Genomic DNA, 14,833 nt, shown 5'->3' with positions numbered 1-14,833 from the left:
AAATTTCATCAGAAAGAAATAGCAATTTGATGGGACTTTGATTAAAAAGATGGTCCCGGGAATGGCCTAAAACTGTACAGCTTATAGAGTTAAAAAGTATGAATCTTTTTTTTTTTTTTCTTTCTTTCTTGGAACAAAAAGCAAAAGAGGTTTATGAGCTGTTGTTATTGTTGTCAGAAAATGGAAAATAATTCACTGAATATATTCACTAAAAGCTTTAACATAACCATCAGTAACAATTCTTTCCCTAAACTCCAAAGTAACAGTACTCGTACAATCAGAACCAACAAAACACTATAAAAACCCAAGAACCAGAACCAACCCAACAACACAATAAAGCATATAAGGTACTTTAACAGTTAAAACAACACACAACACCAGCAATAGTAAGGTCATAAAGTAGAACCCTCTAAAAGAACAACAAAAACAGTATAAACCCAATAAGCATTAACTTTAACACATAACTGTCTTAGAACATTTACTAGTCTAACTGTTAGAGAAATTTAAGAATCAGACATCATTGTGAACAATAACTCCTTGCGCTTCTCCATTGGATAGCCAATGAAAGCTCTCAACATATCTGGATTCTTAATAAGATAGAGATAAGCCCTTGTTTGCAATCTAGAATCAATTCCTATCTCATCCAAGAGATGGAACACTTCTTGCTCAGGAATGGGAAGACGTGCCATACTCCTCTCAAAAATTAAATTTCCATCTCTCATTGCTGAAGCAACATTCTGAATTGCTCCGATAATTTGTTCCATGTCCTCATTTTTTGATGTTTTTCTCTTTTTGGCTTTTGAAGAGGCTTCACCCACATTATTATCACCCACATTATCACAGCTCTCCAAAGTAACTTCATTTTGAGCAACTAAATGATCAATATCTTCAATGTTCTCCATAGAGCCCTCTCCGATTGAAGTAGCCCACCGTTGCCTCATCTCCGATGCAGTTTCAGCTTGTTCCCCAGTTGCTCTATCTTTTCCATAAAGCTCAACCAATTTGTTGTAGTTTGGAATTGGTTTGTTCTTAAGCTCTTTTGCTTTAGGTTTAGCCTATTAAAAAATGACAACAAAATAAGGTCACTACTCTCAAGTTAGTAATGTGAAATTCAGTATCATTAGTAATAATCTCAAGTATGGTTTTTGCCCTGCTATATATGCACTTACTAATCTCAAGTATGGTTATAGCCTTGCTCTATATGGACCAAGGTTGAGTTAGAATATACATGGCATGGAATGTTTGATATTGTCTAATCATAAGTTCATAACTCAACAAGCATGTCAAAATATAAAATGATAACTTCAAAAATTAGTTAAGATATTAAGAAGTTAAAGAGGAAACAGAAATTTATAAAACTTAATCTTGCATAGATTCTTTTTTCTTCTCCAGAGCAGCAGTTTTCATTATTAGGGGATGCCCATTTGCTCAATTTAAAATGCGGTTGTCCCACCATGTAGTCAACTACAACAGATCATATATAAAAAAAAGTTACTTTGGCATGACTACAAAGCAATGCAAATAAGTCAGTCATTCATATGTCTGTGTGAGTGTGTGCATGTATAAATGAAAACTCATAAAAGTTGGGGCTATTGTAACCCTAGAATTTTTTGTTGGTATTCTATCTTAAACCCATTTGGATGATGTAAAATGCAGTTGCCTCACCATGTGATTTCAAACAAAGTACAGATTTTTAAGCTTCCTTTTTATCTAGGTATGGCTCTTTGAAACAACCCCATTTTCAAAAAGCTGAAAAAATAAGTTGTAGCAAGCAGGCACACTGTTACATGCAAGAATATCTTTCTTGACATTTTGAATTAGCATTACTACATGGAAATTGTGGATCAACTTCCTAAAGTTGGCTTATGTTTATCCTCCTACTGAGTAATGATATATACCTTCTATTTGAATCTAAAAACAACATATCAGTTTACCCTATTGTAAACTGATATAACATGAAAAAAAAAAAACCATAGAATTCAATGAAACAATATGAACTCCTAGAGTATAAGTGACAAACCTGGATTAGACTTTCCCAAACTTCCGGTTCAGCACTCCACATTTTGGTGATTGGACTCCAAGCAAAACCACTCAATCCATTCTTAAACACATCATAGCAGTCTGACCAATTAGACTTGATGGTTTTAATGCGATTTTTCACCTTTTGCTTGTCTATTGGTTTTTCAAATTTTTCTTGCAATTCCTTCACAATATTGTCATAGGCATGTGTGGTGAAGACTGAACCATTTCTATTACCTAGATGATGTTGATGCAAGAGTGCATCAATAAGCGCATCATCCATAACAGCTGTCCAATATTCTCTATCTTTCTTAACCACATCATCAATAGTCCTTTTTTCTGACATATTTGAACCTATAAAAAAATATTTGAGCAAATAAATATATTTAACAAAACCATCAGAATGCAGTGGGCTTGTTTAACAAGTTTCAGAATATATATTGACAGAGATCTATAATTGCATTTCAGAAAATGCAAACAAATAAGGAATAAAAAAAACTCAGACGTCGAAACCACAAAAAATCAAAGATCAGAATCCAATCAGATTGCATGACCCGCAATAAAGAAACTATATAGTATTGAACACCATCAAAAGTGTGATATAACCAAAGTTATCAACTTATGTAGGTAACGCAACATTGATACAATCACTGTACTCACAAGAAGAATCACATTCTCAAGTCACAATCAAAACTCATTCAATAGTTTATCCCAAGCAAATTGAATGTATCAAATACAAAATGACAAGTCCATAAAAAGAAAATTAAATAATAAAACAATTCTAATGAGAATCAGCCCATTAAAACAAAGACATAGTTCGAAATCCAATAGAAGCATTTGTCTACAATTATTAAATTTAGAATAACATCAAGTTGGGTTGGATGTATAATCCCTCCACATATCAGTTGCTATTGAGTTTCTTAAAATCTCTCCTTGGGCAGCATCATCATTATTTCTCTCTCTTTGCACACCAAACTGTTCATGGGGTTCAGGATTGTTGAAAATTTCTTCGTCCACCTCATGAAGAATTCTATGATCCGGATCTGCCCCAAGTAAGTAATTGTGCAAAATGCAACATGCTAAAATTATTTTCTTCTGGGTTGGAACTCCATAAGACGGCTCATTTGAGCTTGCTATTATAGGAAACCTTTTCTTCAAGACTCCAAATGCTCTTTCAATTGCATTGCGTAAGGATGCATGTCTAAGGTTGAATAACTCTTTAGGATTTTGTGGTGGATTTCTTGAATACTCTTTTAAGTGATAACGAACTCCTCTATAAGGTGCAAGAAGTGTGCTCCTCAACATGAATCCAGCATCAACAAGGTAATATTTACCTATAGGAATGACATGCATCATTATGTTGTTATACACGAATGGCTAAATTTTTTTTTCTAACAAAATTACCTTGGGGGACTTTTAGTTTATCGCGTCTACTTAATGCATTTTTTAAAATTCTTGAGTCTGACGCAGTTCCTTCCCATCCAGGCAAAACATATGTAAATTTTAAATCAAATGTACATGCCGCTAGCACATTTTGTGTTGGGTAGTCCTTTCTACCACGATATCTTGCTGCGTCTTCAATAGGAACTTTTGCTCGAATGTGTGTTCCATCAATTGCCCCAATGCAATCCTGACATGGGAAGAACTAAAACTGTTGAGTACTTACTTCTATATATTAAAATCTTTATATATACCACAATTAAGCTATTAGAGTATAATAATGTTTTTTTTTACCTTAAAATATGGGAAGAACCTAGAACTGTTGAGTATTTCTACTGAAGTTTGAGATCCATCAGGTTGTTTCAGAAACTTCTCTTCTAGTTGTATCACAGATCTTAATACTTCATGGAAATGACGGTTTATAGTCTCATTAGAGCGACGGAAAAAAAAAGATATTTCCCGATGCTTTACACCATGTGATAATATGTAAAGAAATTTGGCAACTTGTTCTTCAATCGTTGCTCGTTGTGTTGGTTGGAGGCCACCTTCTTTACGTAGCATGTCACACAAATCTAAAAAAGCTCCAGGCCCCATGCGTATAATATCACGACACTTTTTATTTTCAATTATCTCTCTCATTAGTTCATCGCGAACGCTTCGTCTTTCTAAACTCAAACTACTAATTGAGCAAGTTACTTGTCTCCTTTGAGGCCTCCTTCGAAGTATTAACCAATAGACAACAAGACAAACTACATAAGCAACTGCCATTCGACGTCTCCATTCCCAATCCCATAATACACGTCTCCTTTTATTCTCTTGTCTATCCATCTAATTAAATTATCCCATGACAGCAAAACTATTACAATCCATGATATGCATAAATACACTAAGCATGAAAAAAAAAAGTTAATAGACGTGACTCTATACTCCTAGATACAGTGTGGTAGAGATTCAAAAAAACACTCATTAAGTAAAATAGCGGAAAGATGAGAAAAAATTAAAAGGGAAAAAACTCTCTAAAGCAAGAACTGTCCAAATCAGATGAGACACAAATTTTGTATCTAAACACTTCTTAAAGGAAGAAATTCTAATACGTTTAAAAAAGTGAAGCACAGGCACTTTCGTATACCAGTTCCCAACAATTCTCCAAAAGCCAAATGATAAACAAAATATCAAACAAAGGGAGTGTAGAAGCCCATATCGGATCAGAAACAACTTTGTACACAAAATTCATTTTTGTCATGTTCCAAACAATTGTCTCATCCGGTACACTTTTTCTTTTTTAAGATACCATTGTCAAAACTATGAAACAAGATCTAAAAGGTAAACAAAGTAGAAGTAGAGTTTCAACAAATCTAAGAACACAAATACAAAGAGGCATATATAACGACAAAAACTAAAAACTAAAAAAACAAGAAGAAACAGACATCACTAAAACCAAAGGAATATTGCATTGTACATTTGCTTCGATTTTGTTTTCAGACAACACAGTATTTTCTTTTCCTTTCGAATGAAGAGTGAGACACACATAAAGACACATGTGAATATGCAACTAGAGCAGTAGAGTATATATAAAAAAATGTGCTCTTGGATAATGAAGCGTGAGACACACACAGAAAGACACATGTGAGATGCTGCACAAACTCATGTGAGTTTGGTCATACACAATCAAACAAGCAATTTATCAAACACATTGTGAGCAACTCTTTGAAACTTTAAAATTCTAGTTAAAAAAAAAAAAAACCCAAATCAGAAACCCATTCACAAAAAACAAGAGATTGCCCAATAAAAATCACAAACACAAACCAATAATAAAAAATCTAACCATAAAATCAAACTTACACAGAATAAACAATCACAAAGCCTAGGTTTAACCATAATTCATCCATATATCACGAATTAAAAGGATTGCAAGTGTTTAGATAAAAATAAACAAGAAACACAGATTCATATATAGCTACAATATACAAATTTATGCAAGTTCACAATCTAGACTCACTCAAGCACTTTATCAAACACGTTATGAGCAATATTTTGAAACTTTAAAATTTAAGAAAAAAAGCCCTCAGATCCGAAACCCACCCACAAATAACATGTTATTACCCCATAAAATCACAACTAATAAGAAATTACCCAATAAAATCACAATTTTAAGAACATAGTTATTTGATCCAACTCAAAAGAAACCCATGAATCAGAAATTAAAACAGAGTTTACCTTTGTGAGAGAATGCTAGGCGTGAGAGAGAAGAGTGAAAGACAGTCCAAGAGTGAAGAAGTTGTGAGAGAGAGAGCCAACGTGAGCTGAGAGAGCTTGATGAGAGAAATTTGTGGGAAAGAGCTGAGAGAGCTAAGAGAGCTTGAGAGAAAGAGCGTACAGATGTTTTTTTTTAACGGGACAACATTGTAATTTTATAAATATAATAAGGGTAAATTAGGTAATTTATTTTATCAATAATTTTATGTGCTCTACTCTCCCTCCAAATCTCTCCAATTTGGAGGAATTAAAAATGAGGGGATTGGAGGTAGTTGAAACCCCTCCAAACCCCTCCAAACCCCTCTCCCTCATTCCTTGAAAAACTCCCAAACAAGGTAATTAAATTACTCCCCCTCCCTCTACTCTACTCTCCCTCCTTTTTTAAACATCCAAACAAGCCATTAGGATAATTTGAAGGCGGTGTCTGATTTGCACTCTTTTCCCTGGTTGATGGCAGGGGATTTCAATGAGGTTCTGATGGGGGAAGATAAACACCGGGGGAGAACGGTGAACATTAGTAGGGCTTTAAGATTTCAAGATTGTTTGGACTCCTGTAGGATGATTGACATCGGTTTTTCTGGGCCCCGCTTCACGTGGTCGAATCAACACCCTTTAACTCATCTCATCCAAGAAAGAATAGATAGGGTGTTTGTCAATGCGGAATGGAATGGTTTATTTCCTGAAGCTTCTGTTCAGCACCTTGAAAGGGCTCACTCTGATCACTACCCGGTTTTGTTGTGTCTGAACAGGAGTCAAGATGTCAATTATCTGCGTCCCTTTCGCTTCCAGCCAATGCGGCTGACCCACCCGGATTTCCCAGGGGTCGTGAAAGAGGCCTGGACCAGCCCAACTAGACTATCTGCGGCTGTCTCAACTTTTATGGATAAAGCTAAGGTATGGAATAAGAATGTGTTTGGAAATTTATTTCATCGAAAGAAAAGAGTCCTTGCCAGACTTGGGGGTATTCAAACAGCCATGTCGATCAATCCTAACAATTTTCTGGTGGGTTTGGAGAGGGATTTGAGAGCTGAATACCATGAGATTGCCAAGTTGGAGGAGGAGTTTTGGGCTATGAAATCCAGGATAACCTGGCTGGTGGGAGGAGATCAAAATACTAGTTTTTACCACACCTCGGCTCTGGTTCGTAGAAGGAGAAACCGGATTTTGTCCCTGAAAGATAGTGTCGGAAATTGGATTCAAGGGGAAAGAGAAATAGCTGATTATATTAGAAAAGGGTACGCAGACCTTTTTTCCTCTAGTCACAGCTATGCTTTCAGGGCTGCTTGGAATCCTCCTTGTTGGAATAATTGTCTTAATGAGGTTGAGGCAGAAAACCTTATCCGGCCAGTTTCCAATGAGGATATTACTGCTGGTTTATGGTCTCTTAAGGCGTTTAAAGCGCCTGGTCCTGACGGCCTTCATGCGGGGTTCTTTCATCGCTTTTGGTTGTTGGTGGGTGACTCTGTGCGAGAGGAAGTGAAGGATATTTTTGCCTCAGAGAGAGTTCCGATGTACCTTAACCAGACTATCATCACTCTTATTCCTAAATGTCAGAATCCTGATTCCTTCAACCATTACCGTCCCATCAGTTTATGTAACACAGTATACAAGATAGTCACTAAAATCATTGTGGCTAGACTTAGACCGTTACTGCCTGGGCTTGTTTCTCCGCTTCAAACTGCGTTTGTGCCGAGTCGAAAAGGGGTTAACAATGCTATTATCGTGCAGGAAATTATTCATTACATGTCTAGGAAGAGGGGTAGAGGTGGTAGCATGGCAATAAAAATAGACTTGGAAAAAGCCTATGATAGGCTTGAATGGAGTTTTATCAGAGATACCCTCACACTTTTCAAGATTCCTAACCAGCTGATCACCTTAATTATGAGCTGCATCTCCTCTTCGTCTATTTCCATTTTGTTTAATGGAGGAGCCTTAGAGCCTTTCTTACCATCAAGGGGTATTAGACAAGGTGGCCCTCTCTCTCCCTATTTGTTCATTTTGTGTATGGAAGTTTTGGGGGCTATTATTGCTGATAAGTGCAATTCCAAGCATTGGAATCCCATTAAGGCTTCCCGGAGTGGTCCGGCCTTCTCACATTTATTTTTTGCGGATGATCTAGTTCTTTTCGCAAAGGCTGACCGGAAGAATTGTGTGGCGATTAGGGAGGTGTTGGATTCTTTTTGTAGTATTTCAGGCCAAAAGGTGAGCCATGAGAAATCTCGAGTCTTTTTTTCCCCTAATGTGCCTTCTGAAGTTAGGGCTGATTTGAGTGACATATTGGGTTTTCGCTCTACTCCTTCCTTAGGGAAATATCTGGGGTTCCCTATTAAACACTCGGCTGTTCCCCAAGACTTCGGATTCATTGTTGAGAGGGTGCAAAGTAGGCTAGCCGGGTGGAAAGCTAATCTTCTCTCTTTTGCAGGTAGGCTGGTTTTAACCCAAGCCATGACCACCACTATTCCCAATTATGACATGCAGTGAATTGCTCTTCCCGTTAAGATTCTGAATAGCATTGATAGGCTTAGCCGCAATTTTCTATGGGGTTCGTCGGAGAGCAAGAAGAGGATTCATTTGGTGAGTTGGAAGAAAATTGCAAAGCCTAAGAAAGATGGGGGGGTTTGGGCATTTAAGCAGCCAAAGCTAAAAATGTTGCCAATCTAGCTAAGTTAAATTGGAGACTTCATACGGAGCCTTCATCTCTTTGGGTTAGGGTCCTCTCCAATAAGTATTGTTCCTCGAGGAGGTTGCCCAATGCTCGGGCACCAAAGCCTTGTTTTACTACTTGGTCAGCTATCCGGAAGGGCGAATCAGTTTTCAAACAAGGAGCGAAATGGGTAGTTGGCAAGAACAACAAGCTTTCCTTCTGGTTTGATAAATGGTTGGATAAAAGGCCACTGCGGAGTTTAATTGCAGGACCCCTTAATAGGGGGGAAGAGCAGACTGTTTTAAAACATATAGTTGGGTTCTCGGGTTGGGATTGGAGTGGGTGCTATAGGCTGATATCAGAAATTAAGGCTACCCCCATTTCTTATTATGCTAGTACTTTGGATCGTATCACTTGGTCTTCTTCTCCAAGTGGTGCTTTTGAGTTGAAAGAAGCTTATAAAATTGCAAGTTTGGATGAGGAAGGTATTTACATAGGTTGCTTCGATGGGGGCTGGATTTGGAAGACCTCCAGTATCCCAAAAATTAAGTGTTTTGTGTGGCAGTGCTTACATAAGAGCATTCCGGTTAGCACAGTTCTTGCGGCAAGAGGTATGGAAATCTCAACGGTGTGCCAGCTGTGTAGGGAAGGCTCGGAGTCTATTGTTCATGTTCTTAGAGATTGCTATGTAGCTCGCACTATTTGGAATTCTTTATCTCCCCCTATGGCTGAATCTATTTTCTTTGGGTTAAACTCCTCAAAATGGCTTAGACAAAATTGCTGCAACTCTAACATATCTCCTACTTCGGGTATCAGTTGGGAAATCATCTTTTGTTTTGGTATATGGATGCTTTGGCTGAATAGGAACGGTGTGGTGTTTAGAAGTGAGAATGGGCAGCGAAATCTGAAGTCTGAGGTTCTTGCAAAAGCAACGGAATTTGCCTATATTGGGATCAATGCTAATCAGTCCTCTACCCGAAGGCAGATTGCTATCAGCTGGTGTTTCCCTCCTCCTTCTTGGTTCAAGCTTAACTCGGATGGCTCTTTTCTTGGTAATCCGGGGAAGGCGGGTGGTGGAGGTCTAATAAGAAATGATAAGGGAGAGTGGCTAAAAGGTTATGTGAGGAATGTGGGGTTTTCAACTAGCGTGGCTGCGGAGCTGTGGGCTTTACGCGATGGTCTTAGATTATGCATAGCTCTCAAACTTCCTGCTGTGATCATTGAGCTAGATGCCAAGCTTATTGTTGATCTGCAGCAGAAATCTGAAGGCCTCCGGAACTGCATTGATGCTCTTGTAAGTGATTGTAAAACTGAATTAGGAAACATTCCTAGAGTCCAAATTAATCATTATTATCGCAAGGCGAATAGATGCGCCGATGCGCTTGCTAGAAGGGGAGCTTTGCTCTCCCAAGACTTTGTAATTTTCTTAGACCCCCCGGCAGAAGTGTCCTTGCTGTTGAGTCTTGATTCTGCCGGGGTGACTTATGATCGTTTTGTTGGTGGTTAGTGTTTAATGATATCTGCCTTTCTACCAAAAAAAAAAACAAAGGTGTAACAATTATCCTCATAGAAATCTTAAAGGGACAAAAGAATACAGTTGAATCAGCTAGCTGCCTGAATAACACACTTTCATTCCTGGAAAACTAACTCATTTTCCACCAACAATACAAAAAAATAAATAATAAATAATCTAGAAAACTGACTCATTATTTTATTGTTTAATTTCAATCTTGAAAATAGGCTGAAAATACTTAAACTTTCATTCACAACATGCAGGAAAATGCTAAAGGCACTACAAATTTTACAACATAAAACTTATAAACTAATGTGACATTGAATATGATTAGTGCCACAACAAAAAATAATAAATGAGTGTTTCAACTTTGAATTATTTTGTATGACTAGTGACACATCAATTTGTAACTGTCATGGGCTTGGGAACCCACAGACAGAAGATAAACTTGTTACCATGGTGACAAATAAAGATCCCAAAAGGGTTTTCTTGATGGAAACCAAAGCTGAAAATGTGTGTTGGAGCGGATTGGTAGAAAGATTCAATGTCCTAATCTCTTTGTTGTCCCCTATGTCAATACGGGAGGTGGTTTAGCGCTGTATTGGAAGAGGGATTTTGATGTGGATGTCCAATCTTTTTCGGCAAATCACATTGATACTATTATTAACCATGGAGTTGATGACGCTTGGCGTTTCACAGGTTTCTAAGGGAACCTTAAACTGCCAACCGGGAAAACTCATGGTCTTTGATTAGAGCGTTGCATCAGCGATGTTCCCTGCCTTGGGTATGTTTGGGAGACTTTAACGAAATATTGTATGAGGATGAGAAGTAAGGATGGTTGGACCGTCTTGAAAGACAAATGCAAGGTTTTAGGGATGCCTTAGATGTGTGCCGCCTAAAGGACCTCGGTTTCAACGGTTTTCCTTTTACTTGGTGTAACCGTAGACCGGGTGACCAAAATTTCTGGGTTCGCTTGGATAGAGGTGTGGCCTCAATTGATTGGATTCTCCGCTTCCCATCTACCCGTATTCATCATCTTGAAGCCTTTCATTCAGACCACAAGCCGATTCTACTTATAGCTGACTTTGAACTCAAGCGCTTTTATAGGAAGGGTAGACCTTTTCGCTTCGAGTCCATGTGGTTGAAAGATCGTACCTGTGAGGCTGTGGTGCAAGACTCTTGGGGAAACCAACCTGGCAATGCCTCGGCCTGGTGCTTTAATGGCAAGATTCTGACCTGTCAAGACAATTTAAAGGAGTGGAATAAAAAGACATTTGGCCATGTGCGCAATTCGCTAACAAAAAAAATGAAAGAGTTGAAGGTTGCCGAAGAGAATGGAAGTTATAAAACCAACCCGTAGGAGATATATAAGCTGAGGGGGGAGATCCAGAGTCTTAAAAACAGGGAGGAAAGCATGTGGAAGCAAAGGGCTCGGAGTGCATGGCTCAAGGAAGGAGACAATAACACTAAGTATTTCCATTGTCGTGCCACTCAACGAAACCGATGCAATTTTATAGAGGGACTGGAGGATGAGGCAGGGCTGTGGGAAGTTGATGAAGCACGGATGGGCAGGGTGCTTGAGCAGTATTTTACTGCCATCTTTACTTCCTCGGATCCATTAGGTTTTGAGGAAATTTTAAATGGCATCCAACCAGCCTTGACTGAGGAGGCAGCAAGCTTCCTAGACCGTGACTTTCAAGCAGTGGAGGTCCAGAATGCACTCAAACAAATGGCATCTCTCACGGCTCCAGGCCTCGACGGTATATCTCCCATTTTTTATAAGTCTTTCTGGCATATTGTGGGTGACGATGTAACTGAAGTTGTTCTCAAGGCCCTTAACACTGGTGTTGTGCATGAATCCCTTAATACCACCTTTATCACATTGATTCCAAAAATTAAAAACCCAAAAAAAGTTGCTGACTTTCGGCCTATAAGCTTGTGTAATGTCATTTATAAACTCATAGCCAAAGTTGTGGTAAATCGTTTGAAAAAATTCCTAGCTCAAACTATTCCTGAATCACAAAGTGTTTTTTTATCAGGGAGACTCATTTCTGATAATATTCTTGTGGCCTTTGAAACTTTGCATTACCTTAAACGAAAGACTCAAGGGAAGGTGGGTCACATGGCTCTCAAATTGGATATAAGCAAAGCCTATGACCGTGTAGAATGGGAGTTCTTGGAAAAAACCATGCAGCACTTAGGGCTTGGGGATAGGGTGGTTAGCCTTATTATGTCTTGCTTAAGATCTGTATCCTATTCTGCTTTCCTTAATGGGCAACCTGTTGGAAACATCAAGCCAAGTAGAGAGCTGAGATAGGGGGACCCCCTTTCTCCATATTTATTCCTCATGTGTGCAATGGGGCTCCAAAGCCTAATTCACAAAGCTGAAGCGGAGGAGCTCATCCATGGGGTGGCTATATGTAGAAATGGCCCAAGGATCTCTCACTTATTCTTTGCAGACGATAGTGTGCTTTTCTGTCGTGCAAGGGAGGAGGAATGCCAAAACATTTTAATATCCCAGAGGTATATGAGAGAGGCTCGGGTCAAAAAATTAACCGTGATAAGACAAACATTTTCTTTTAGTTCCAATACCCAACATGAGACCCAGATTCGGATCCAGCAGCTCTTGGGTGTACCAATGATCAGACAATATGAAAGGTACTTGGGTCTTCCTGCCCTTGTGGGTAGAGCTAAGAAGCAAAGTTTAATTTATTTGAAGGAAAGGGTTTGGAAAAAACTCCAAGGATGGAAGGAAAAGCTTCTATCCCAAGCCGAGAGGGAATTCTTAATTAAATCGGTCATCCAAGCTATCCCAACATATACGATGAGCTGCTTCAAGCTCTCGAAGCGTCTTATAAAAGAATTGGAGGTGTTAATTCGTAAATTTTGGTGGGGATATAGTGGAGACAATAGGAAGGTTCATTGGGTGAAATGGGAGAAACTTTGTGAGGCCAAAGATGTAGGTGGTATGGGGTTCAAGGAAATCGAGAAATTTAACGATGCGCTATTGGCTAAGCAAGTTTGTCGGATGATTAACAACCCGGAGTCCTTATGTCATCGGGTGTTTAAGGCTAGATTTTTCCCGGAGTGCTCTATTTTAGAGGCAAAAGACTCAAAAGTGGGGTCTTATGCGTGGAAAAGCATTATTAGTGCAAGAGATGTGATCCCGAAAGGGATGGTGTGGCGAATTGGAAACGACGAATCAGTGCGTGTTAAAATGGATAAATGGCTGCCTACTCACTCAAACCGGTCCATTTTATCTCCGTCCCTTCAGCTGGCACCTGATGCTAAGGTTAGTGTGCTAATTGATCAGAATAGTGCAGCATGGAAAGCTGAAGTAGTGCATCAGCTGTTCTTGCCCCACGAAGTTACAGTAATAATGGGTATTCCCCTAAGTGAAAGGCTTCCCCCTGACAAAATCTCATGGACACCTACTCCATCTGGTATTTTCTCTACCAGCAGCACCTACAATCTGCTTGTTGCTTGTGAGTCTGTTGCTAATGCTGGTCCCTCAAACCCGGAGTCCCAAAGAAGTTTTTGGAAAAAAATTTGGCAGCTGCATACTCCAAATAAAATCAAGCATTTCATTTGGAAAGCTTGCCAAAATGCCTTACCTACTAAGGCGAATCTTCATCGTCGCCACATTACTCCATCAGCAACTTGTGAAGGCTGCAAAGAACAACCGGAGGACACTCTTCATGCTCTCTGGTTATGCAGAGAAATATCGTGTGTTTGGAGAACTTTGGGCTGTTTCTACCTTGATGGCTCAATTCAACTGATGTCATTTAGCGATCTCTTTTCCAGATTTATGTTATACCGGGATGATATGAGATTAGAGTTATTCTCAATTACCGCATGACTGCTATGGAATAGACGAAATGCCAGCCAATTTGGGAAGCTGGTCCACCCTCTCCACAGTTTATGCAGCATGGTAGGCAATATTCTCCAGGACTTTCTTGCAGCCTGGAAGGAGACTGAGGAGACTCCAGCTGCTGATCCAGCAATTATGCAGCACTGGCGACCCCCTGATCTTGGCTGCTATAAGTTTAATTTTGATGGGGCCATATTCAGTGCATCCAATTTTGCTGGCCTTGGCGTGATGGTGCGCGATTGTGATGGGGAAGCAATTGGAGCTCTTTCAATGCCCATCCCCCTGCCTCAATCCGTAGCAGATGTGGAGGCCCTTGCCTGTCGCAGAGCTGTGCAATTCACTGCAGAAATTGGACCAAATCGGCTTGTTTTCGAAGGTGACTCTTTGGTGATCATCAATGCACTTACCACTGATTCTGGGGTCTTGGCCTCCTATGGAGCTGTCCTAGATGACATCTGTGTGATGATTTTGGGTTTTCAAATGGTAGGATTTAAGTATGTGCCTCGCATTTGTAATGCAGTAGCTTATGCTCTGGCTAAGAAAGCAAAATCAGCTGTAGGTTTGCAGGTCTGGCTTGAGGATATTCCCTCAGACATTGACCCTCTTGTTTTAAGGGATGTCCATTAACTTGTATTTGTCTCTTGTTTTGAATAAATTCCTAAACCTGTGGTCTGGTTTCTCAAAAACAAAAAAAGAAAACCAAACAAAAATTAAATTAAAAAAAAACACACATTTACAAGTTCACAAAAATTAAAATATAACCTCTCCTCAACATGAAACCCGTCAACAACATTTTGTAGGTATCATCAAAGAAACTACAAGAAACCTTTGCATAATTCAAGCAACATGTATCCAACCATGCCAACTGGAATAGGACATTCACAAGTTTAAGAGCATCAATTTCATTTCAACACCAATATCATTATCTAAACGTACATGACCTTTTGATAACAAAAAGGGCTAATTACAACTTACCACCTGTAGTTTGGCCGAAATTTAAGTTGTCTACTCGTGGTTTGAAATTTAACACTTTACCCACCTCATGTTAGCTCAATCAGGGTTCCGTTACCCACCTTTGTTAAAAATGGGG

At 39.1% G+C, this 14,833-nt stretch overlaps 3 protein-coding genes across 3 annotated transcripts; 2 read left to right on the top strand and 1 right to left on the bottom strand.

Annotated features, from left to right (window-relative positions):
* Positions 1 to 216: 216 nt before the first annotated feature.
* Positions 217 to 5,817, bottom strand: LOC142607259 (uncharacterized). Its single transcript, XM_075778687.1, has 5 exons — positions 5,677 to 5,817; positions 3,754 to 4,287; positions 3,424 to 3,649; positions 2,021 to 2,373; positions 217 to 1,055 (listed from the first exon to the last, which is right to left on the bottom strand). Exons 2-5 carry the CDS (start codon positions 4,285 to 4,287, stop codon positions 504 to 506), a joined length of 1,665 nt encoding a protein of 554 aa, XP_075634802.1. The 5' UTR covers positions 5,677 to 5,817; the 3' UTR covers positions 217 to 503.
* Positions 5,818 to 10,731: 4,914 nt separating this feature from the next.
* LOC142605953 (uncharacterized) lies at positions 10,732 to 11,232 on the top strand. The gene has a single exon (XM_075777379.1). It carries the CDS (start codon positions 10,732 to 10,734, stop codon positions 11,230 to 11,232), a length of 501 nt encoding a protein of 166 aa, XP_075633494.1.
* A 2,568-nt stretch (positions 11,233 to 13,800) lies between these two features.
* On the top strand, positions 13,801 to 14,370 carry LOC142605952 (uncharacterized). The gene has a single exon (XM_075777377.1). It carries the CDS (start codon positions 13,801 to 13,803, stop codon positions 14,368 to 14,370), a length of 570 nt encoding a protein of 189 aa, XP_075633492.1.
* Positions 14,371 to 14,833: the final 463 nt, after the last annotated feature.

This window comes from Castanea sativa, chromosome 8, assembly GCF_040712315.1.
Source record: "Castanea sativa cultivar Marrone di Chiusa Pesio chromosome 8, ASM4071231v1".
Classification (NCBI taxonomy): domain Eukaryota; kingdom Viridiplantae; phylum Streptophyta; class Magnoliopsida; order Fagales; family Fagaceae; genus Castanea; species Castanea sativa.
Note: the sequence above shows the minus strand (reverse complement) of the source record. Positions and strands in the feature narration are given on the sequence as shown.

Coding starts and splice junctions, on each gene's coding strand:
- LOC142607259 (XM_075778687.1), bottom strand. CDS start 4,287: ATGGATAGACAAGAGAATAAAAGGAGACGTGTATTATGGGATTGGGAA. Junction 3,650..3,753: donor GGTTCTTCCCATATTTTAAG/GTAAAAAAAAAC, acceptor TTCCCATGTCAG/GATTGCATTGGGGCAATTGA. Junction 2,374..3,423: donor TAAACTAAAAGTCCCCCAAG/GTAATTTTGTTA, acceptor ATTTTTTTATAG/GTTCAAATATGTCAGAAAAA.
- LOC142605953 (XM_075777379.1), top strand. CDS start 10,732: ATGCAAGGTTTTAGGGATGCCTTAGATGTGTGCCGCCTAAAGGACCTC.
- LOC142605952 (XM_075777377.1), top strand. CDS start 13,801: ATGGTAGGCAATATTCTCCAGGACTTTCTTGCAGCCTGGAAGGAGACT.